The following is a 23,648-nucleotide window of genomic DNA, read 5'->3' as shown; positions in this document are numbered from 1 at the left end:
GCAGTGTAGCTGCAACTAGAGAGTGATTCTGTTAGCACAGCTGATGTCCTTTGGGGAGGTGTAGCTAGGCCGGCAGAAAATCCGATTGCTTATGCTCTGTGTACATTAGAGGGCTCTGCTGCCGTAGCTGTACTGGCAAAGTATGAGTAGTGAAGACAAGTCCTTAGTCTTTTCTTTGTATGAATCTGTCAACTTTTGAAAAGAACAGAAGCATTCACAGAATTCCAAGGGATAGTCAATGTGATGGACCCTAACATGTATATTATGTAATGAAGAAAAATTATCCCCATAAATGGAATTCCTTCCACTTTTCCTGAAAATTTCATTAACACTTTTGGCTTTTTATTTTCCAGTAGGTTGCCCTTGGCCATACCCTGAGACTTGTTTTAAAAAATCAGATTTGTTGCTGGTGCTCCCTCCAAACCTGCAGTATTGTCTCTAACTTCTTGATCCACTTTAAAACCCATGTGGGTCTAATGCTAACAGGCTGTTTAATTTGATTTCTGTTTTTGTTATTTGGGTGATCACTTTTCTTCCTACATATTAGCATAATTAACTTCTTGGGAGTTTTTCAATCTCTGTGTTATTAAACCATGCAGATTAAGATAGGTTTGTGGTAAAAGTCTCACTAAGTATTTAACAGTATAAATACATGCAAGAAATAAAGACCAATCCAAAGGGAACCATTTTCAAACTGTGGGCCCAATCCTGTAATCCTTACTCATCCCAGTTATCTATTTGTAAATAACAAAGTGTTGCAATTAACCAAGGGTTAATGATGCTTTTCTTTGAAGGTTGAGAATTTAGCTAGAAAAATTCCCTGTATTTCTTTAGAGGTCAGCCACATTCCTTCCAACTATTCTGGCCAAATCTCTATTGCTGTCCCATTAGGAACGCAGTGTTGCCAACTCTCATGATTTTGTTATGGGTCATTGTTTTCCTTAAAGCCACAGCTCCTGGAGTCAAGTGGATATGTGATGATTTCAACCTTCGTTCTTACAGAAAAGGTGAGTGTCTAGGTCTAGTGGTGCTGGAGAAAGCTTCAAAATGTGACCCCAGTGCACTGTAAAGGCTCAAAAAGACGACAAGAAAGAAAAAGAACACCAAATCTATTATGTTTACATAATCTCATGGTTTTAAAGCCATCCTCATGATCTTTTTGAACATTCAGGATTGGCAATATTGGGAACAGGAAATCCCATATTGTGAAGGCCTCTAGCTCTGTTTCATTAAACCTATGTTCCAGATAGGATCAAAAAGATGTTAATTCCTACACTTTCAAGATAGGCTGAAAATGAAAAATGGGGCATCATACTGACCATGATTTCTAGTACTCAGATGTTACTGCAGCAATTTACAGCATGCCTACGATATACATGAAAGCGAGGGGATTAGATGGATCAGGGACTTGGTAAAGAGGAATAAAGTGCTTTAGTTTACTTGTTCTAGTTTTGCCCAGATTGGTAATAAAGAAAAGTCATGACCATGGCTGTTTGGTGGCCCAAGTGGAATGAGCTGGGGTCTTCCAACTCTCTGGCAGACTTGTGTCCACATCACAAAAACCACCACAATAATTGTCTTGAATTGGTCTCCTTGCTGGTCTCAGCAGAGAGGGAAAGATTGAATGAGCCATTGAGTCTCTGAACTCCTCTTGGCTCCCATAAAGATAACCCGTCCAGATCAGGGTTGAGGCACACTGGTAATATACTGCAGGGAAGCTTATACTACTGACCTCAATACACCTCTACTTGCTCTGTGGACAAACAGGACTCCAATAGCCAGAGCTGTTAATCTTGCAACTTTCAGAAGTGCTAACTCCACCTAGAAAGATGTGCCTGACACGGCTAAACCAGCTATGATATTGCCTTTTCTGTCAGCCTTTGTTAGAAAGGCATTTTTAAAAAAAACCCTCTCTGCCCTCAGTCTTTTGATTTGGGCCTTTTACAGAGTACTGTACAGTTTTTAAACTGCCAGTTTGATTGTAATAGTTGGAAGCGTAGGTTTGTTTCTATCTCTGAACCATTTTGCTTTAGCTGTGGGTTAAATTCTAGCTGTTATCTTTTTCTCCTTCTGCATGCAGAAGCAGTATTCTTTTATGTCCGTACTGTGGCCTGCAGCCAGCCCCTGCCCAGTTACTCCCACCACAGACACTAGTAGTCTGAAGAAGGGTACATCAGGTATACACTAGAGCAGGCAGACCATGACTCTGATTTATAAACCCCATCTTAGAAGTCCCCTTACACAGAGTTTGTGGCATATCATTTCCATCGGTTTCTCTTTTGGATGGATCTGCATCTGAAGTGGGTTTTTTTACCCACGAAAGCTTATGCCCAAATAAATCTGTTAGTCTTTAAGGTGGCACCGGACTCCTTGTTGGTCTTTTGGATGGGATTTTCAGGAGTATGCATAGCCCAAAGACAGAATCTGACCCATAATTCTTTAGGTCCATCTACACTAGCCTTTAGTGGGAAATCGCCCACCATTTCACTGGCACGGTGAAGCTCTATCAGCAGTAGTAAGTGCAAGTGCTAGCTAGAAAAGGCTCCATCACCCATGAGTGTCAACTGCCATGATGCCCAGAACTGTGCTTAACTGGCTGAGATAAATTGGCTGCGATGCCAGAAGCCAGTCTACCCCGTGCTTTAACTATTGCTACCACTGGTGGAGCTTTATGGGATAACAATGAAGTGAATTTTAAGGAGAAAAAGCCTAGACACTCCCCCCAATATGTGTCAGCAGGGCCGGTGCTTCCATTTAGGCGGCCTAGACAATCGCCTAGGGCGCCAGGATTATTGGTGGGCGGCGTTTTGCCGGAGGGGGCGGCAGGCAGCTCTGGTGGACCTACCGCAGTCATGCCTGCGGAGGGTCCCCTGGTGCACGGCTCTGATGGAGCTGCCGCAGTGGTGCCTGAGGAGGGTCCCCTGGTCCACGGCTCTGGTGGAGCTGCCACAGTGGTGCCTGCGGAGGGTCCCCTGGTCCGCGGCTCTGGTTGAGCTGCCGCAGTCGTGCCTGCGGACGGTCGGCTGCTCGCGTGGCTCCAGTGGACCTCCTGCAGGCACGACTGCGGCAGCTCCACCAGAGTCGCGGAGCAGCTGACCGTCCGCAGCCACAACTGCGGCAGCTCCACCGGAGCCATGGGACCAGCGCGTGGGGCGGCGAAATTGCCGTGCGCCTAGGGCGCTCAAACCCCTAGCGCCGGTCCTGTGTGTCAGGCTGCAACAAAATATCAGTTACTTCCAAAGCAGTTGCTCATGAGGTTCCCCTCACGTAGCCTGTGCATTGGCAACATGAGCAGGAGCCTGGATTCAGAGGAGTGAGATCCATCTGAAGCTTATATAGTTTTAAGGCAGAGACAGGCCCAGCCCCTAAATACTGCTGAGGACTTGGGCCACAGTGCCTTTGTAATCCAGTGGGCTACTTATTCAGTTGTGTTTGGTACCGGGAAGAGAGAAATAGTGCCTGGATTTGGCTGTGGTTATTAACCTTTGGAGGTTAAGGATTAAATTACTGTCAACACACGGATGATCTGAAAATATTTATTGTAAACCTCCTAGTTTATTAAACCTGATTACATGGAGGTCCACATAATCTGAAATGTCTTTGTCTCTTGGCCTGAAATTGAATTATTTAGGGAAGCCGTAGATAGCACAATTAGTGTTATCACTTGCCTAGCGATGTCAAGCAAGACACTTAGCCCTTTGCTCTTATGGCACATGCCTGAGTACAACTGCCACTCAAACCTGTAGTGTCATAGCGTAGATACTGCCTATATTGATGGAAGGGGGTTGCCTGTCAATGTAGTTAATCCATCTCTCCAAGAGGTGATAGGTGGTAGATGGAAGAATTCTTCCATCGATCTAGCAGCATCTACACCACGGGTGAGGTCAATTTAACTATGTTACTCAGGGTGCAAAGTTTTTCACAGCCCTGAGCAATGGAGCTACGTGAAACTAATTTTTAAGTGTAAATTAGCCCTCAGTTACCACCTAGGATGTATTTTCATGCCAAATGTGTGTTGCTGAATGCTATTTTTTCTGTCATCTCTGTGAGCAGGTGCAATTGCCTGTAATAGACCATCTCTTATTGTAATTGAATTGCACTCAGTATTAACAATTCAATTATATGCACTTTAAATACATGAATTCATGCTGCTGCATTTTGACTACGTGGCTTATTGCGTATTTCCATAATGTTGTGAACTTCTGATTTTTAACTAGGTTTCTGTTACCCCGTGGTATCTTCCTAAAACTGGGTTTCTACAGGGTAGCCAGTTTTGGGAGTGAGCTGCCCATAAGTTTTAAAGAAAATTTTAGTGGCTTGCCCAGTTGTTCTCTCCCACCATTCTTGACTCAAATTTATTCGTAGGGATTTTTTTTAGGGTAGCTCCTTTCTCCCCCACTATCACAGCCACTAGGGTTAAGTCAGAAGTTTCATGCTTTCAACCCTGTGCTGAGTGCATTCAACCACAATGCCCCTTATTTTGTAAAGAAAATCAGTGAGTCAAATCTAGCCATGCATCCAACAAAGTGGGTATTCACCCACGAAAGCTCATGCTCCAATACGTCTCTTAGTCTATAAGGTGCCACAGGACTCTTTGCCGCTTTTACAGATCCAGACTAACACGGCTACCTCTCTGATACTTGAAATCTAGCCTGATCTCCTTTGACCCACATTCTGCTCTCAGTTACAGCCGTGTAAATCTGAACTCCATTAAGTTATGCTGGATTTGCACTGGGGTATGTTAGAATACAGATATTCCGGCCTGCCTATACTTTAAGAACTTACATTTTTTTTTATCACTTAGCTAGTTATAGAGGTATAAAAACAAAGAATTAAAATTACAGTCCACCTGTGTATGGGCCTTTTTTTACAAGGATAGTCTGAGGCCTTATTCTGAGGCTAAGGCCTTTGGCTAAGCAGCAGAGGCAGCCATAGACTGGGAAGCGTATGGTCACATTCTTACATTTCAAACCAGTTATATTCAAATAAGGTGCTATCGGGCTGTTAGGAAGACGATCCTGTCCTGATGGTGCCCATCAACACCAGATAAAGAAACAGTTCTTAAGATGGGTAAAGAAAATATAGTTTGATAGCCACGTCTGGCAAGAAATCACTTATCAATGGTATTGTTTCTGTATTTCTGTATTGTTTTATTTTTATGGCCCTCACTTTTTTATTGTTAATTTGTCTGGTTCTTTAATTGTTTGTCTTCTGTATAATTAATTTTGCTAGGTGTAAGTTAATTAGGGCAGTGGGATATAATTGGTTAAAAATTTATGTTACTATATGTTAGGATTGGTTAGTTACATTTTAGTAAAATGACTGGTTAAGGTATAGCTGAGAGTATTACTATATTAACTGGGGTCAAACAGGAAGTGGGAGGAAGGGAAATTGGAATCATGTTTGCTAAGGGGGGGAACGGGAACAGGGACACAGGCAAGGCTCTGCAGCATCAGAGCTGGGAAGGTGGACAGGGTAAATGCTCTGCGGCATCAGAGATGGAAACGGAACACTGGGGACCTATCAGCATATAGAGATAAGATTGACTGGTGTGAAGGGCTTCGAAATATGCTTGCTTGGAAACTAACCCCAATAACCATCGCATTGTCTGCACTTTGGACTTCTGAGTTTGTCCACTGTTAGTCACGGAAAAGGCTTTCTAGTGGGAAATAAATGGCATTTTCAAGCTTCCATTGAAAACACTGAGAGGTTAAAAACCAACAATTAAAAAGTCCTTTGAGGAAGCACTTGATGGAGTCCCTTTGAATGTGCCGCTAATTATGTTTTCTAGTATAACTGTTATGCTTAGCTACAATAAAAAAAAAAAAAACAGCTGGAGAACTGACCTTTCTATGCAGCGGGCACTTACACCATATCTGCTGCAGTTAGCACTAATGTCTTTTCCAATAGTCTGTTAAAACGATTCAATAGACAGTGCTCTTCCCTCTGAGTCAGAACTGATGCAGTGACCTATTAGAGCATTAGGGGGACCTGTGTTGTTGGAGGTGGCATCTTTCAGATGAGACATAAAACCAAGGTCCTGACCATCAGTGGCTATTAAAGAGCCCTTGATACCTTTCATAATGGTGTTAATTCCAGTATTCTAATTAAATTCCAATTTGGGTACATCATTACTATCGCCTTCCCCATTCACTTGCTTGATTTCCTTCATTTCCTGACCTTAAAACCAGTGTGTTGTGTGGTGCTCTGTGTTGTAAATGGCTACTGCTTTCCCTCCAGAGGTGAGTGTCTTTCGGTGGTGGGGATGTAGGCTTCGATGTTTGCAAACAGCACTGTGTATAAATAATAATAATACATAATCACAGTCCTAAAAACAGACACAAAGTACGAGTTTGGATATTAATATATTTAATCTTTCTTGTTTGTAAACAAGACATAAATTTGTATATATATAATTTATATATATATATATATTATTTATTTATATATACTATATACAGACAATAAAAAAGTCTCTCTATTAGGCTGAGAGATTTATGGAGGAATGATATAGGCATGATGGGGAGCTCAAAGAAACTCTCCGTTTCTTAGTAGGTAATGGATGGGGACAGCTCCCTGTTGGCCTTCAGGACTGTAATAGGTATCACCTGCCATGGACTGAACTCTGCTTTGGCTATTCCACTGCATATTTTGCTACATGGTTCTTGAAAGCCGGAGGCAAGAGGTGCTCTGTCCATATAGTGAGATCCTCTGTTCTTTGCTGATGACAATGGCCAAAGGCTGGTTGAAGCTGCGGACCAGGGAAACGTTATTGCACTACGTAAAGGACACGTGTTAAAAGCACATTGTGCATTTCCATAACTCATATGGAAAACAAGAGATTTCAAATGTATGTGTCTCATATAAAAAAATAGAGATAGGAGGTGATCCATTGGATTGAGATCCCTAATCATCTCTTTACACTCTACAAGTGAGTGTGCATCTCCCTTCTGACACCTGCCTTCACTAGCCAAACTAATTTCTCTTTCTTTTAGACTTGGATGCATATGCTCTAAAACACAGCAACACAGGGATTCCACCATGGCCTGTTCTCACATGCGCACGAGGCGGAGTGGGTGAGGTGATTAGGGTGGATGCAGAAACTTGGGGTTTCCTCTCGACTCTGTTTGGAGGAGAGGGAGGTGCACTGACACACCAGTTAAGGCGCTCTGATTTGTTAGCAACAGATGCTAGGTTTGGGGGCATGTTGGGGATGATGGAAAGCAAGTAGGCACCATTTCACCACGTCTGGAAGAAAAAAAAACCCAAAATGCTAAAAACGACTTCTCTTGGCAATCGATCCAGTGGCATAGTAAGAGAGTTCCCAAGATCTCCCCACCTCGATCAGCAGGCAGGTGGGAATGACTGGCTCAAGAGGTGGAGCCTGTGTATCTCCCTTCCAGAACAGCTGTTGAATTCCAACCTTCTGCTATAGGTGAAAGCCAGTTGGTTTTTATTCTCTTCTGCTCACTCCCTAATGGACATTACCACACCGTCCCACAGGGCTGTGAAGAGAGGGCTAGGACTGAGCCTTCACAGCACTGGAGAGGTGGGTGAAGGAGGTCTACCCCTAACTGCTATAACAAGCCACAGGCTGGGCTAATTATGGAACAGACTGGGTTCCCCAGGTGTTCTGTAACTCAGCTATATCCATCCAGCCAAGGAAGAAAGAAAAGACACCCTGCTTGGATGCATTAAGTTGTAACCCTGGTTGCTACCTTGCACTAGTTAGTGCCTGTGACCAGAGCAAGTGCATGCACATCTGGGCTGGCATTCTGAAATCTGCTAGGGGAACCCAACTCCCTGCATCAGGTCTATAGGATTCCCCCCACCTTGAGACTGCTTCACTCCCTCTAATGTGGCCTTGGGGACTTTTATATCCTGCTGCTAACTGAGGGCAAAACTTGTAGTCTGAGGGTCTCTGGAGGCATAAGAGCTGTTTACATGGCAAGACGCTGGCTTGGATCCAAGCAGACTCAGACCCAAGTGAAGCTGGAGGGTCTCAGCTCGGTTCTACTTCCAGACTGGCCCAGTGCACCATGCTAAAGTAAAAAGTGTCAGCTGTTTGCACAGGGGAGACCCAGAACCAAATTAGCAGAGGGAGTGAATTGCTACATCTCCCAGGTAAGGTCATTGATAAGACAGCATGGGAGAGCATGCAGAGTGGCTGCCTGGAGCCCACCTACAGGTTGGCAGACAACTATCTATAGACTTAAATTTCTCCTTCGAACTCCACCAGTGCAGCTATTCACTCCACAGAGAAGTAAAGAATGTCTTTGCCCCTGCAGCCCCGTTACAAACAGGCCTTCCCTACGGACACACACTCACTACAAGAACCACTGACTCACAGCTTGGAATACACTGGCTCGTTCGGTTCCATAGCCGGCTTACTTATTGATCAGCGTCTTCAAGGAGCGGGTGAATGTGCTCATAACAGTTGCAACCGTGGCTGACTGGCGGGACTGCTGCTCCGCCGTCTGGTGGTGACTCAGCGTTCTGGCTGTCGACTCCTCTGCCGCCCTCAGCAAGAAGGTGTAATTCCGCACCACCTCCTCCACCTTGGTCAGCAGCTCCTGGCGCTGGGACTCAGAACGCACGATGTACACTAGCTTCACGAATGTCTCGATGAGGCTGCTCAGCACCTGGAAGCTGCTTGCGATTGCTGAGAGCATGTGCGTCGGGCTCTTGTCCACAGCTGCCACCCTGCGGCAGGATGCCCTGAATTCTTTGAACTTCAGGGCAAGCTCTTGCTTGTATTCGGCCAGGTGAAAGATGTAGGGTTTGCAGTCCCGAATTTCGGGGCTCACCACGCACTGCCTTAGGATGGTCAGGAGCTCATTAGTGTCCAGCTGCACTGCCAGAAACCCGTCTGGCAATGCATAGGCATGGCCTTGAAGGGCATGGACCTTAGCCAGGCTCCCCTCAAAAGTGGAGGTCCTTAAGTCTATCTCTTGGGTCTGGCTGTCCTCAGGACTGCTGCAGGCAGTGGCATCCAGGACCTGAAGGGTCCTGCTCATTACTGGGACCATCTGATTGTCTAGCTTCATGCCTGGCAGGATCTGCATGGGGATGGAATAAGAGAGCTCATCTTTCTCACTCCCGTCATCTGCCACGTCGCACTTCCTATAATAGAAGCAATACCGGATGGAGCAGCACTTCTTGTCTTCCATGTCTTCTTCCGGCAGCTCAGCATGACTAGGGTACATCTCCTCCTGGATGGAGAAAGCCATCGGGCCCTTCTGGCTCTTCTTCTCCTGTGCTATTTGAACGTAAGATGGGTCACCTGTTCTTGGGGATTCCTGGATCTTGCTCTTAGGCGCAGAGCTATGGGCCCCGGGGTCACCCTCACTCTGCAGGCCTGTCTGCTTGGCTGGATAGGTGTCCTGGTAGATGTCAGAGGACAGAGACGTTCGGTCAGTCTGGTCTATTTCACTGACACTGTAGCGGCGCATCAGCTTCTTGTAGTGTGGTGCCCCCATGCACTCTCCATGGGAGGTGCACGTTGTCAAACAAGACATGCCATTCTCTGGATCTGACCGGTAGTCTCTGGACTCTAAGCTTGTGGATCGTATTCGCCTGCTCTTAGAAGGGCTGCTCATGCTTGTAAGTCTACCTGCTTCCGCCTGCTTCTGGTTGTCAGGGGCCTTCTCCCTCCCTCGCCTTTCCAGCTGCGGTGCTGCTATCTGGTTGGGGTGCGGTCTCACCCCTCTACAGATCCGCTTGCAGTCGCAGCTGCGCCTCTGCTCCCTGGACATCCCTGGGACTTTCTGCACAGGGCTGCTCTTCAGCTGACAGCTGCAGCGCCCAGGCACAGAAGGGTGCAGGTATTCCGGTGGCGGGAGGTCACCTTTGGTCTTTGGCTTAAGCAGCTCTTCCAGGAATTCCAGCTCATACTGTTTGACCTTCTGCAGCTGGGCCTGCCGCTCATCTGTCTCCTTCTTCAGCCGCGTCGGGAAGGTAGCAGAAAACAGCTTCCTCAACCTGAAATGGGCTTTTGGGGCTTTGGGTTTAGCTGGAACGTCAGAGTCCTGATGGGTCACCTCCAGGACCTTTTCTGCTTTCTTGGAAGGCACGGTACTAATTTGCAAGCCCTCAGATCTGGACACCAGCTGGATCTGCCCTTTGGGATCCTCGCTGGTGCTCCTGGAAGTACCACTGGTGGACGGAGAGTGCAGACTGCTACCCTCTGTTTTTAAGCTTTTGGCACAACTTTCATGCTGCATTTCCTCCCCTTGGCTCGCAGGACTAATGTGTTTCTGGTAGGCAGGGTTAGCAGCGTCGCCTTTTGCTTTTTGACCTGGCTCCCCACTTGCCAGCTTCCCTCCAAGGTCTCCGCTCACTTTCTGCGGGTAGCTCTTCAAAAGAAGAGTCTTGGGCTGCAGTCTTTCGCCATCCAGAGGGGAGGGATGGAAAGCGTCGCCCCTACTGCCACGAGGCTCTTTCGGGCTCAGAGAGGCTTCGCCTTGCGGCTGTGGTTGGCAGTCACACAAGGTCTCCGCAGCTGGCTGACTCCCTTTAAATTTTAAATGCTTGCTACTGGAAGGCACACAGCTGTTGCTCCCACTGGCCTGCTCGTCTGCTTGAGGACTAGCCACCACGGCTGCCACTTGGGCAGGGGAAACTTTGCTGCTCACCACTTGCTGCGGAGCAGCTGAAATGGTCACTCCACCCTTAGGATCCAGGGTTAGTTTAGGGCTCAGCTGGACCTCTCTGGGCATCTTCTCCCGTAGATCCTGCACCTGGTCCCTGCTGGAGGCAGCCACAGTGTGCAGTGACATCTCAAAGGCTGCTTTCGAGTGGCTGGGGCCTTTGCATTCAGAGCCTGGCATTGTCACGGCTCTGTTCTTCTGCTCATTCAGCTGCGGTGAGCGCACTGGCTGGACAGCCAAGGTGTAACCCTGCTCTCCGTGCTGCTGCTCCTGCTTAGTTTTGCCGCAAGCGAGGTTGGGGGGCTGGTTAGAGAAAGCTGGCTTCAGCGAAGGGCCTGGCTCCTGGCGCCCCAGAAGGTATGGCGAGGTGAGGACGGCTTGGGCAGCACAGCTCTGGATTCGGAAGGGAAGGTCCTTCCTGGCGAGCAGCTTTTCTTTGTTGATGTGCTGGGCCAGGAAGTAGGCTGCGTTCTGGTGCTGCTTCATGGCCGAGACCATCTCTGAGACATCGGTTAGCTCTGAGGAGTTGGTTTCGTGGCCGGAGTCCAAGGAGGACTCGGGCGTGATGGCAGCCAGAACAATCAGCCCTGAGAAAACACAAGAGGAACATGGGAACGTTATGCTCTCATCACCGCTTGGAGGAGTCAGCAACGCACAGGGGTAGGAGAGTCCCAGACACCACAGTACCCACTAGAGGAAAGAGATTTTCAGCAGAGAAACCTCAGCTCCCTCCTCTCACCATCTTCAGGAGAAGCACAGATGGGGGCTAGGAGAGATCTTGACTGGCTCACCTGCTCTGGGCAATGCCTCTGTGAGTGAACTGGAACTATGTCCAGGCAAGCCTAACTGAGATTGATTGCCAGCTTCACTCTGGCTTGCTGACTTAATTCAACAAGAGCATTTAACCTGGAAAGAGTCCCTGGGAAGGGTTCCAGCACTAGGAACAGTAGAGTGATGGGGAGTCGTCTGGTGCACTCAGGGAAACCTGGCAGTAACAACGCTGCTGGAGTGTGGAGGGGGACTTGTGAGAATTGAGGGAGGCCAGTGTTGCTGCCCATGCTCAGCAGGCCTTAGTGCGATCACCCTTTACTCAGCCTGAAGGAATCCAACTGACAACACATTTGCACTTAAAAGGGCAACCTGGCCAAGGTGGCTTACAGCTGCAGAATCTACCAGGGCAGGATAACCCTGTGAACGCCCAGGGCCAAATGTCTGACGTCAGTGGGGTTACACCAGGGGTGAGTTTATCCCACAGCGATGCTCTGATGGCTCATCACTATCATTACTAATCTGCGCACATCAGTCCCACAGAGAGGCATGCTTAGGCTCTGCTTCACCCAAAGGCAAAAGAGCTGCCTCAGGAAAGGCTGACTGAATGGTTTGTGCTTGGGAAAGGAGTGGGCTGTTGATTTCCAAAGCAGGTGCACTCTCACGTCCCATGCATGAGGGGAAGGGGTTATAACAAAGCTTCCCAGAAACAGGTGCAGGCACAGGCGCCAACTTTCCCAAGTGCCGGGGGGTGCTTGACGTTGGCTCTGTCCCAAGCCCTGCCCCCACTCCAATCCCATCCCCCCAGGCCCTGCCCCACCTCTTCCCACCCAGTTCCGCCCCCCTTGCCTCCCTCCCAGGCTCCTGCCTGCCATGACCAGCTGTTTTGCGGTGGGCTTGAGGTTGGGAAGGGGAGGCACCGATTCGTGGGGCCCACTGGTGGGTGGGAGGCACTGGGGGTTGTGGGGGGGGGGAGCTGACAGGTGCTGCTGAGCATCCACTATTTTTCTCCATGGGTGCTCCAGCCCCGGAGCACCCACGGAGTCGGTGCCTATGGGTGCAGGGTAACTAGGATATTACTGCATACTGCCAGCCAGGATTTTCTTCCCTTCTTCATTATGAACAGTGAAGATGCTGCAGAGTACTGGAGACGGATGGCGTCATCTCTACAGGACACCCTGTCTCTGACATCAGCCTTGGGTGCGAGGGAAGTGGGTGAGGGTGTCTCAGGGAACTGATACAGGGTTATGGAGTCTTTCATTTCTAGGTGGCTGGTTCAAATTCACTGGTGACTGAAAGTCATTACCACCTGACAACTGTTGCTGGCTTGTGTGAAATCAATGTGGTCCCAGTCCAGTTCACAGTGGACAGATGTCCCCATCACAACTGACACTGATTGCTGCTCTGAGGGAGCAGATGTGCTGCAAAGATTGAACTCTCCTTCCAGCGTGAGAGCGCATCTGAGGAGGGGAGTTCTGGACCCATGCTGGGCCTGATTTGTGCACAGACAGAGCTCTCAACCCAGCCCCTTTCTCAATTCCCTGGGGGAAGGGAGGGCAGCAGTGCTGTGTTAGCTGCCACACCATGCAGCCAGCAGCAGATCCCGCAGCTTCTTCCAGTGGAACATCATGCTGAGTTTCTTTGAGGGGCTGTCAAAGCATGTTGGGGTATTGGCCATTTGGGCAGCATCCACTGGCTGTGCTGTTGTTGGTGACAGAGGTCATAGATCAGAGAGTCACTGAGACCACCACCAACCCTGCACTGTCTGGAGAGAATTCCCCAAGTTTGCTTGTAATCTTTCCAGCAGCGTGTTGAAGAACCTGCAGCTCTTACCCCACTTCCCCTTCCTTCATGGCTGTCTCAGCAGCACCACAGAGGGTACACCTAGGGTGACCAGAGAGCAAGTATGAAAAATCGGGCCAGGGGTGGAGGGTAATAGGAGCCTATATAAGAAAAAGACCCAAAAATCGGGACTGTCCTTATAAAACCGGGACATCTGGTCACCCTAGGTACACCACAGAAAGAAGAGTGCCAGGACTGGGGGACCCCTCACAGCCCAGGGCACACCCTGCGTGTTGGAGCTCTGCTCTGCTCTGCAGAGCTTTCTTGTGCCCAAGCCTGCATGGCTTTTGGGGTACAGGCAGCTAGGTGGATCCCAGCTGCAGGGAGGAAACCTGCCAGCCATGGGGACTGCTGTTGCTCTCCAGTTCAAACAGGAGGATTCCATCCTCCAGCACCCCAAAAGCTTCTCAGCACCTGCCCAGCTGCTCCCTCTCTGCACTAGTTCCAGTGTGGGGCTCTCACTAAGGCCTGTGCTTCCAGAATCTCCTACAAATATTAATCAAAGCTTAGACAGAGGAAGGAGAGAGAGGCAAGAATGAGAGGAGAGAGAAAGGGAGGGGGAGACTCAGATGGTACATGGAAGCACAAAAGCTCAGCCTACTCTACTACCTGCTGTCTGTTGTGGCTGGGGGTGCGGACAATCCTCCGAAGCAGCCAGGGCTTCCAGAGCCTGCAAGGTGGACACCAGGGCATCGTCCAGCTCCTGGGCGTGGTCTCGGACCGTCCTCGTTTGCACGCTGTCTATCAGCGTCACGGGGATCTCATCGTACAGGATGCTGCAGAGGTGACGGCCCTGCTCCTGGCTCTGTGCGGCCGCCCTGCGCTTGGGGTCATCCTCATCAGAGCTATTATCTCGAAAACCCGGAGGCGGCGCAGCAATAGCGGGGAGCAGGGCAGTGGTCTCGTCCTCTTCCTCATCGCTCCCCGGAGGTGGGAGGGACATCAAGTCCACTATGTTGTCATGGGAGCTGCCAGGCTTGCCAACTTTTCGAGAGGCTAGCCGGCTCTTGAGTTTGGCTTTGCAGGAGTTACAGTAGAAGTGCGTGGCGTCGTTCCTCATGTGGTTGTCCATGGTGTTGGCCCTTGCCCTACTTGCCTGGTGGTCCCGGTCAAGGCCATCCGGGTTGTACTCATTGGCAACACCGTCATAGCCTTGGCCGGAGCTTTTGGAAGTGGGGTCGGATTTGGTTCTGGGCCTGGTTTCCTCAAAGAAGATCAGGTTTTCATTGATGTCTGTCCTGTTTTCTCGCCGCTTCCTCTGCTCCCGCATGTGCAGGTAACAAAAGCTGATGAGCTCCGAGTCCGACCCCTTGGGAACTCGAGGGCTGGATTCCCTGGGGCTGGAGGCAGCGCCACCCACGAACCCGCTCTCTTTCTCTCCCGAGTGCCCCACTGCAGCCGGCCGGTGGGTGTTGTGCGCGTTGATGTAATCTAAACCAAAATAGCAATTACCATGTTAGAGCAGCACCCATGAGAAGGAAGGGACAGTCAGGAAATCTACCCTGTGCTGTAGGGAGCCACCAACACTCACCTGCCTCCTGCTAGTCAACCTATTGCATTAAAATCCTTGGGACAGCACAGTGGGCATGGAACATGCAACAGCACAAAGGGCACAATCTATGGGGACACAGCTACTTGTTCTCCTCTAACACACCCACTTCCCAGCCCAGCTAAGCCAAGCTTAGCCCTCCCTCGCAGTATGCCAAGAGCTTTTCCCAGCTCGGCTGAGATGCTCTCCAGCAATGCACCTGGTGCATTCCCCAACGCAGCTTCTGCAGTCTCCTGCCAGCTCTGGGGCACATTCACCAGTATTCAGTTGGGTAAGAGAATTTATATACAGGTCTAGGACATGCATAAAAGTATCATTTCTGTGTTGGGCAATAGCAACAAAAACAGGTGGGCGGCAACCCAGCAGAAAGGATCCTTTGACAAACTGCACAGTGATGCGTGCCGTGCTCATATGCTCTGTGGCTCACCTCAGATAATGGCACAGCCAGAACACCAGGTGCATTAAGCAGAGTGGCAGATGTCTTCTACGTGAATGAACCAGCTGGGACAGTCAGCAGAACTGGCGTTTCCTACCTAGATGCAGCAGCTAGAATTGCCAGCTTCATTCTAATGGTTCATAGGTTTTAGGGCCAGAAAAGACCATTGTGATCATCTAGTCCAGGCCAGAGAACCCCACCCTGTAGTTCCTGCATCCAGCCCAACAATGTGTGGTGGAACTAGTTATCTGTTGGGAAGACATCTACTTTTAACTTAAAGACCCCAAGTGATGGGGAATCTGCCACTTGGGACTCTACTCCATTGGTTAATTACTCTCATGGCTAAAGAGTTGTGCCTTATGTTCACCTTGAATTTGTCTAGCTCTGGCTTCCAGCCATTGGATCTTGCTGATCACAGAGATGTAGGGCTGGAAAGATCTTGAGCGGCCATTTGATCCAGCCCCAAGCACTGAGGCAGGACCAAGTATACCAAGACCATCTAAACCAACTACAGCCCTCTAGCATCAGTAGTAAACATTATGTATGGAGTGTCCTCCACTCTCCAGAGATTTCTTTGTGCAGGTGAGACATAAAGTCCAGGCCTTGTGGGGGATTTCTGACTGCATTCCCAGCAGACCTGCACAGCAACTCTGCCGAGAACTAGTGCCGGGGACATAGGTTCCTTGTAACAAAATATAAACAAAATCAAATAAATTCTAACTGAATTCATTAGCTCAGCAACTTGGGCAATTTGTCTCCCAATCTGAACATTTGTATTAAACTGTTCATCACCTGTAATATAAAAACCCCAACAAGAATAAATGTCAAGTATCAGAGGGGTAGCCGGGTTAGTCTGGGTCTGTAAAAAGCAACAAAGAGTCCTGTGGCACCTTATAGACTAGCATGCTCCAATACATCTGTTAGTCTATAAGGTGCCACAAGAATAAATATATAATTTAAATGGAGACGTCAGTGGCTAGGGGCGAAATTTGTGTAGCTAAACAGCAACTCCTCCATCATGAACCCCTCTTCTCTTAGGAACTGTATGTCTCTGGCGACTCGGATGGGACTTCCAGGTCACCAGTTCAAAGCCAGCTCCCTCGATGGAAGGCTCAAGAGAGAGGCTGAGGACTGAATGGGACATGGAGACTGAACTATTCCCTCTCTTCCAGAAGTGCGCAACCTCCAGGTCTAGGTTGAAGTGAACAGATGGGGTGAAACGCTCAAGTGACAAACCTGTCTGTGTGGGAGTGGGACCCATTGTACACATCCCTACATCACAGCCACCTAACTTCTGCCTACATGGTCCCCATTCCTGAAATGACCATACTGCAGCATAGTGCAAGGCATTCCCTCCTCCCCCATCTCCCAGTCTCAGGCTGAGCACACTGTTGCACCTGCAGACCCCTCAGCAAGGGGAAAGCAGGAGGGTGGCTCCAGGAACTGAACTAAGGGTGCTTGCCTCCAAGTAAGTATCCTTGCAGGAGCAGGGCCTTGGTTAGTTGTGACCAACTAGGAAAGTTACACTGTTACTTGTTTTTTATTTCACAATGTACACAACCACGTGTGGTGCAAATATTTGTATCTGAATCTAAATTTCAGTTACCTGTGCATCTTTGTGGATGCATCTATGAAGTTAAGTCTTCACAAACTTGTATGCCCATAAACTCCATCAAGCTAATGTGAAAATAAAATGCAGGCAGAGCAAGAGCACAGCCAAAGCAAATTCATTAAAACATGCAAGGCAATGTTTATGAATATTCATGGTGGCAGTATTTCCCCAGATCTAGAAAGTACATCTTCCTTTACATGTAAATCACTGAATAGGTTGCTATTCAAGATGTGGACAGCAGGAAAAAATTTCCATTTTCAGTATTCTGCAGATGAGGAATGTGTATTTTCATTTAAGGAACATACTCTGAATTCTTCAATGGCGTTAAATTAGAAGATTTGTTTATTTACTTTCTGAATGGGGAGAACAAATCATATCAAACATTACTAAGAAAAACCATAATGCTGAATAGCATTCTTTGCCTAATCTTCGGATATATTATATCGCCAAACATCTATTCCCATTGATAAAGTTTGAGGGAAGTATTGACTACACAAGGAAAGTCTTTTATTCAATATGCATTTTTATTAAACCTCTCTGTGCCTCAGTTTCTCTTGCTGTATAGTGGGAATGACAATGCTTACTGTCTTCATAGGAAAGTTGCAAGACCTGATTTATTAATGTTTCTAGAGTGTTTTGCAGAAGACACTGCGTAAGTGTGAAGTACTATTTACCATCATCACTAATTATTATTAGAATATAGCATTCTAGCTTAGGAGACTGACATTGTGGAACACACTAAGCACACATGGTTAGTGTGACCCCACCATCCTAACACAGGAGGAGCATTTCTTTCACTGCCAAAGAACATAAGAATGGCCATACTGAGTCAGACCAAAGGTCCACCTTGCCCAGCATCCTATCTTTCGACAGTGGCCAATTGCCCGGTGCCCCACAGGGAATGAACAGAACAGGTAAACATCAAGTGATCCATTCCCAGCTTCTGGCAAACAGACCTCTGGAGGACATCACTATTTACCTCTCTCCATTCTAAAAAATGACCATTTATCCCTACCCTTTGTTTCCTATCTTTTAATCAGTTACCAATCCATGAAAGAACCTTCCCTCTTAGACCATGACAGCTTACTTTGCTTAAGAGCCTTTGGTGAGGGACCTTGTCAAAGGTCTTCTGAATATCTAAGTACACTATATCCACTGGATCGTCTTTGTCCATATGCTTGTTGATGCCCTCAAAGAATTCTAGTAGATTGGTGAGGCATTATTTCCCTTTACAAAAACCATGTTGATTCTTCTCCAACAAATTATGTTCATCTGTGTGTCTAACAATTTTGTTCTTTACTATTGTTACAACCAATTTGTCCAGTACTGAAGTTAGGCTTACATCCTGTAATTGCCGGGATCCCCTCTGGAGCCCTTTTAAAAATTGGTGTCACATTAGCTATCCTCCAGTCATTCAGTACAGAAGCTGATTTAAATGATAGGTTACAGACTGAAGGAACTCAATTGTGAAATTGCAGAACTCTTGGGTGAATACCATCTGACCATGGTGACTTATTACAGGGCACTAGCCACCTGCCCATGGCACAGAACCAGAGCCCATTTGCTTCAAGGGAAAGCTGGGTGCAAGGAGGGGACCTTTGCTGCATATCTGAATTCCTTCTGTGGGCTAGCTGGGTATGTTTCTGGCCTGGGGGGTAAGGAGGAGCTGGCAAACAGCTGAGCTATCAGCTGTCACCGCTGGTGTTAACACCAGCTTTGAGAGGATTTTCATGGGGGAAGCACACGACCTGACTGAACAATTCTGCAGCGAAGTGTACTGGCTCCTGCTAAGGGCAGCTGATCTGCTGACCTCATCAAAGGTAGGTGGATTTAACTGATAATACCAGCACATGATACTCACCCTTAAAACAGCTACAGTTCCACAGGAGACTTCAGTGGGCCCCAAGGAAGACAGATGTGTTCCTCTCTCAAGCAAAGAGTGAGAACCAGGGCTTGATTTTACAGTTAAGATTTTGGCACAGGCTGACTGCAGCCTGGAAATTCAGAGCCCAGGTAATATGACTCACTCCGTTGGGGCTCTCTGACCCCTCCTGCAGAAACACATTCTCCTGAGGGAATCTCAACTGTCATTGTAGGCTAAATTCCTACCCTTCCGTACCAAACCTGGGCATCTGGGCTGGTGCATCGGGTGCCAGAGGGGCTGAAGGGGGAAAGAATTTGACCCTTTAGGCCACAGGGGCTCCTGCGTCACCATGTTACAGGGATACATTGGCTGTCAGATCCAAACAGCCACCAATGCGTTGCCTCCCTCCACTTCTTTTCCTGTCCTACCCCCCAAATCCAGCTGCATGAGGACACAGAGAGAGCTCCCCAATCCCACCCCCATGCAGTGTGGCACTGAGTCCTTTGTGGCTGCAGAGGAAGGGGCCGGATCTACCCTGACACATGTTTCAGTTACAGAATGGGACCCTGTGACAGGTACTGCCCCTTTAAGGTAGCATCAGCTAGCCCCATCTCAAATGGAGACATGAAACCCTATATGCATCTTAGTTAGGAAGAATCTCCTTGCCTGGCTAATGCTTCTGCTTCTACACTCTGTATTGCCCCCTGCACAGGCCAAGATTTCCAAAAGTGACTGGTGATTTTGGGTGCCCAATACGAGTCCCCTTGAAAGGTGGCATGATTTCCAGATGTTCTAAGCACACATTCCTGAAACCCAGGCCCCCCTAAGGTTCTCAGGTTGGACACCTCAAAATTAAGGCACTCAAAATCATGAGTCACTTTTGGGAATCTGGGCCATACACTTTTGGTTCTAACGCACAATAGCGGCAGTGCCAGAAGTCCCCAGCGTAACTCCTCCAACACCCACTGGAGGATGTCAGTGTGTCTGAATCTGCATCTCTGCAGATCAGTAAAGGCAGCAGAAAAACATTCCCAAGTACGGTCTCTTTGTTCTGCACAGATGCTCAGGACAGTCTCCTCAGCGAAGAACCCTGCAAACTCATGCCAACTGCAGGATCATGAGTCACAGCATCTGCACATCATCTCTGCAGGAACATTGCAAGCTGGCCTGTGGGCATCAAGTGCTGATTTTTGCCGGTGGCACTAAGTCTTTCTAAATGACAGGAATGTGCTGAGCCAGCTTAGATCTTCCAATGTGGATTGGATATAATGATACTAAATGTTGCTTTGTACGTGACAAGAGGTGGGAGTATAATTACTGATACCCTTTCACAGACAGAGGAACCAAGAGGTTAAATGATTTGCCAAGGGCACTCAGTGAGTCAGTGGTATACCCAGAGCTAGAACCTCTGTCTTCTGAAACCTGATCTTTTCCTGCTAGCCAATGCTGCCTGCTGTGTCAAAAGGGCCCCTGTTGGTTTTGCTTCCATCCCGATGCAGAGGAGATTTCAGCAGGAATTCATCTCCTTTCCTAACTATGCTAAACAGCGGGGTAGGGGGCACAAAAAGCAGAGGCTGAAACGTACCTGCCTTGGAAATCTGAGGAGGAGGAGGCGGCTGGCTGGACGGCCTAGAAAAGATCATCTTCTTGGTGTCCACCAGGAGGCGGCAGTAGCCTGCTATCAGGCAGGCAAAATTGGTGGCTTCGGGCCACTCCATCAGCAGCACCAGCGGCTGGAAAGGAAAAAAGGAAAAGCAAATAAAGGCAATGGGTTTCAGCTGATACACAAATTAAGCCAAGTGCGCCAAAGGGGACTGTGTATGCGGGTCCTACACTGGATTGTGTTCTTTCTAGGTGAGAGGGGAATGCTCCCCACTTCCCCCTTCAGCCATGGCTCTGCCACACAACCAGATCCACAGAGAAACAAAGTGACCCAAGAAACACAACTCAGCTGTATAGTGGGGTGAACGAACACCGCTTCCTCTTCCTTTTCCCCAAACAGAAAAACGAGGTGTGAGATTTCACATAGCTCCAACTCTGCCTATGCCCCCCAGTGTTAAAATGAAGCCACCAGGACCTAGAGAGGTCTGAAGAAATGTGAGCTCCCAGCAATGAAACTTCAGGAAGGGTGAATTATTAACTCCTCCCAACTCTTAACCTATGGCAAAGATTTACTGCAAGCCATCTGGAAAGTTAAATCTGTGCCTCAGAAGCAAGCAGTGTCATTTTGTTCAGGAGAAACATTTATTCTCATGCTATGGAAGAATTTTAATCCCTGCTTTAAGGGAAAACTCAGACACAATCTCAGCTATTTTATGTACAGAACAGTGCTCTTGCAACCCTGATATGGTAAAATTGTCATGATCACCATCACCCCGTTCTCCCCCCCATCATCTTGTTTTAGCCACGCTAGGAAGAGGCTGTTGTTAGGAATAGACTTTATTTCCACCTGCAAAGATAAGGCTTTGGATACACTGGGAATCTGCCACAGTCCCTGCCATCACTGGCCTGGCACAGCAAAGCTGAACCAGTGTAAACCCTTTAGGTAGACAGGCAGAATGGCTATTTGCACTGACGCAGTTAACCTCGGTTTCAAGCAGCTCTGCTGATGCAATAGCATCTACCTGTATGTATTAGGGCAGTGGTTTTCAAAGTGTGGGTCGTGGAATGCAAAGCACTGGGTCGCCTTGCTCAGCACCCAGGGACCCTGGCGACCAGCCAGTAAAAACTAGTAGTCCCTAGCTGTTCTGACACTGCACTGCGCCCTGGAAGCAGTGAGTAGCAGGTCTGACTTGCAGGCAGGGGGGCCATGGGGCTCTGAACACTGCCCCCACCCCAAGCACCGGCTCTGCTGGAGGGGGCAGTGCCTGCAGGCGAGAGCCACGCGGAGCTGCTTGTGCGCCTCTGCCTAGGACCTAGACCTGCTGCTGGCCACTTCCAGGATGTAGCGCAGTCCGCACTGCCAAGACAGGCAGGAAGCCTGCCTCTGCACCCTGGCTGCACTGCTGATTGGGAGCCTCTGGAGGTAAGCCTGCACCCCAACCCTGTGCCCCAATCCCCAGTGCCAGCGCTGAGCCCCGACCCCCACAAACCCAGATCCCCTTCCTGCACCCCAACCCCCTCATCCCTGGCCCCATCCCAGAGCCTGCACCCCCTCACACACCCAACCCCCTGCCTCAGCCCCCTTCCAAACTCCAAACCCCTCATCCCCAGCTCCGTTGGGATGCGGGCATCAACAATTTTCTGCAACTGGGTCACCAGAAAAAAAGTTTGAAAACCACTATATTAGGGGTTTGCCCAGGCGCAGAGTGGCAGCTCTTTGATGGCTGGACTCAGGGCAGATCCTCAGTACAGACAAAGCCTATGACTGGCCAGTCCATAGAAGTCAACTTCTCTAGAAGAGAGTGGTTCCAGGCGTTTAAATGTAAACAAATTGAGATCAGTGCAAATGAGAGCCACACATCACTATCTTTCACAACATGAAAATGCCTTCGGTTATCACCTCATCAGTAACAGTACTAAGAGGCCACCGACTGGGAAAAATGTAACATGTAAACATAGAGCAGGACCATCTCAGGTATTCGCAATGAGACATAAACGGTTTATGTCTGAGATGACTTGGTATTTCAGTGATAGTTGTGAACCGAACTGATTAACATTCCTATTACAGTTCCGCTCTATAGGCCCCAACTGAATTGTGGGGCTCTGTTGTGCTAAGTGCTATTCACACATAAAGTAAGAGAAATTCCCTTCCTCAAAGAGTTTACAAAGACAAAGAGCGGGGAGAGATGTGATTTGCCAATGTCACATAGAGGGTGAGTGCTTGAGCTGAGCACCAAGGTCTCCTGGGTCCCAGTCCAGTGCACTATCTACTGGACCATGCTGCCTCTCAGAGACAAACCCGACACTATCCTAGGCCATTTTTGAAGCGCAGCTTGGCCATTTTTGGAAGTATGTGGCTTCATACGCAGAGCAGTCCGTGGAGCCCCAGAGGAAATATAGGGAGTGTTGATTGGTATTTGCTGCTCTTTTGGTTCACAAGCTGTGAACGTAACAGGAGATGCAGGGTTTGGAAGCACCAGTCTGATAGTTATGTCTTTATCATCTTCTCAGAGCCTATACTAGTAGGGCTGAGTAATAATAATAAGGGAACTGACTAGGGATAGCTGCAGTGGCAGCTTCAAAGAATGGCTAATATTCTTCTCTCCAAAGCAAGCAGATGATGACTATAAAGATAATTAAGTCCATCCTGTGGGAGGTGTATTTGCCTGTGACATAATGACAGAAGGGTTCCAACGCCCACAGTTTTGTTTCAGATTAGTGTTCAGGGTGCGTTACCAGATTTGTCATAACAACGCTCACTTTCTAACGTCTTGGGTTGGCTACGAACCTCCATCTCTTCCTGGCTGATGGTGACCTGGCCTGTTATACACACCTTGGTCCCCTCCCTTCCAGCCTCAGCAATGCAGTATTCCTGGGCAGGAAGCCATCAGCCCTTCCAGATAGAACAGATGTTCCTGTTACCTCTCAGCTATGCTTGCATCTGGCTGGGTTTCACTCTCTCAGCTGGAAAGACCAATACTGAGTAAAGAAGTTGGCTCACCAGCAGCTGAGCAGTTGATTTGGCATGTGCCTAATAAGCAAATATGCTCAAGCAGGAATCTTTGCCACCAGCACGGTTTATGGGTTTTTTTTACTGTGGTCACAAATAAACACTAAAACCAAGATTACAGGAATCAAAGAGGGTAACAAGAGAGACAAGGAAATGAAGTGGCTGCATCGTACAACACAATGGAGGGCTCATAGGATCTAGATTCTTCATGCACTTGTGAGGAGCGTGGCCCCTTTTAACCCAGCTCCGAGGTTCAGCGGAAGTGAGGTAAGGTAGCCCATGGATTCAGATTTCTGCTTGAGGCTAGTCCCTTTTC

General features: G+C 48.4%; 1 protein-coding gene across 3 annotated transcripts in view; it reads right to left on the bottom strand.

Annotated features, from left to right (window-relative positions):
- Positions 1–6,476: 6,476 nt before the first annotated feature.
- Positions 6,477–23,648, bottom strand: part of FRMPD3 (FERM and PDZ domain containing 3) — a 166,067-nt gene continuing 148,895 nt past the window's right edge. For all 3 annotated transcript variants that reach the window (XM_030575801.1, XM_030575800.1, XM_030575799.1), the window contains exons 14-16: positions 20,306–20,453; positions 13,869–14,690; positions 6,477–11,236 (exon numbers count right to left, since the gene is read on the bottom strand). In XM_030575801.1, coding sequence (XP_030431661.1) covers positions 8,388–11,236; positions 13,869–14,690; positions 20,306–20,453 — 3,819 coding nt within the window. In that variant the 3' untranslated portion in view covers positions 6,477–8,387. The remainder of the gene's footprint in view (positions 11,237–13,868; positions 14,691–20,305; positions 20,454–23,648) is intronic.

This window comes from Gopherus evgoodei, chromosome 9 (assembly GCF_007399415.2).
Source record: "Gopherus evgoodei ecotype Sinaloan lineage chromosome 9, rGopEvg1_v1.p, whole genome shotgun sequence".
Classification (NCBI taxonomy): domain Eukaryota; kingdom Metazoa; phylum Chordata; order Testudines; family Testudinidae; genus Gopherus; species Gopherus evgoodei.
Note: the sequence above shows the minus strand (reverse complement) of the source record. Positions and strands in the feature narration are given on the sequence as shown.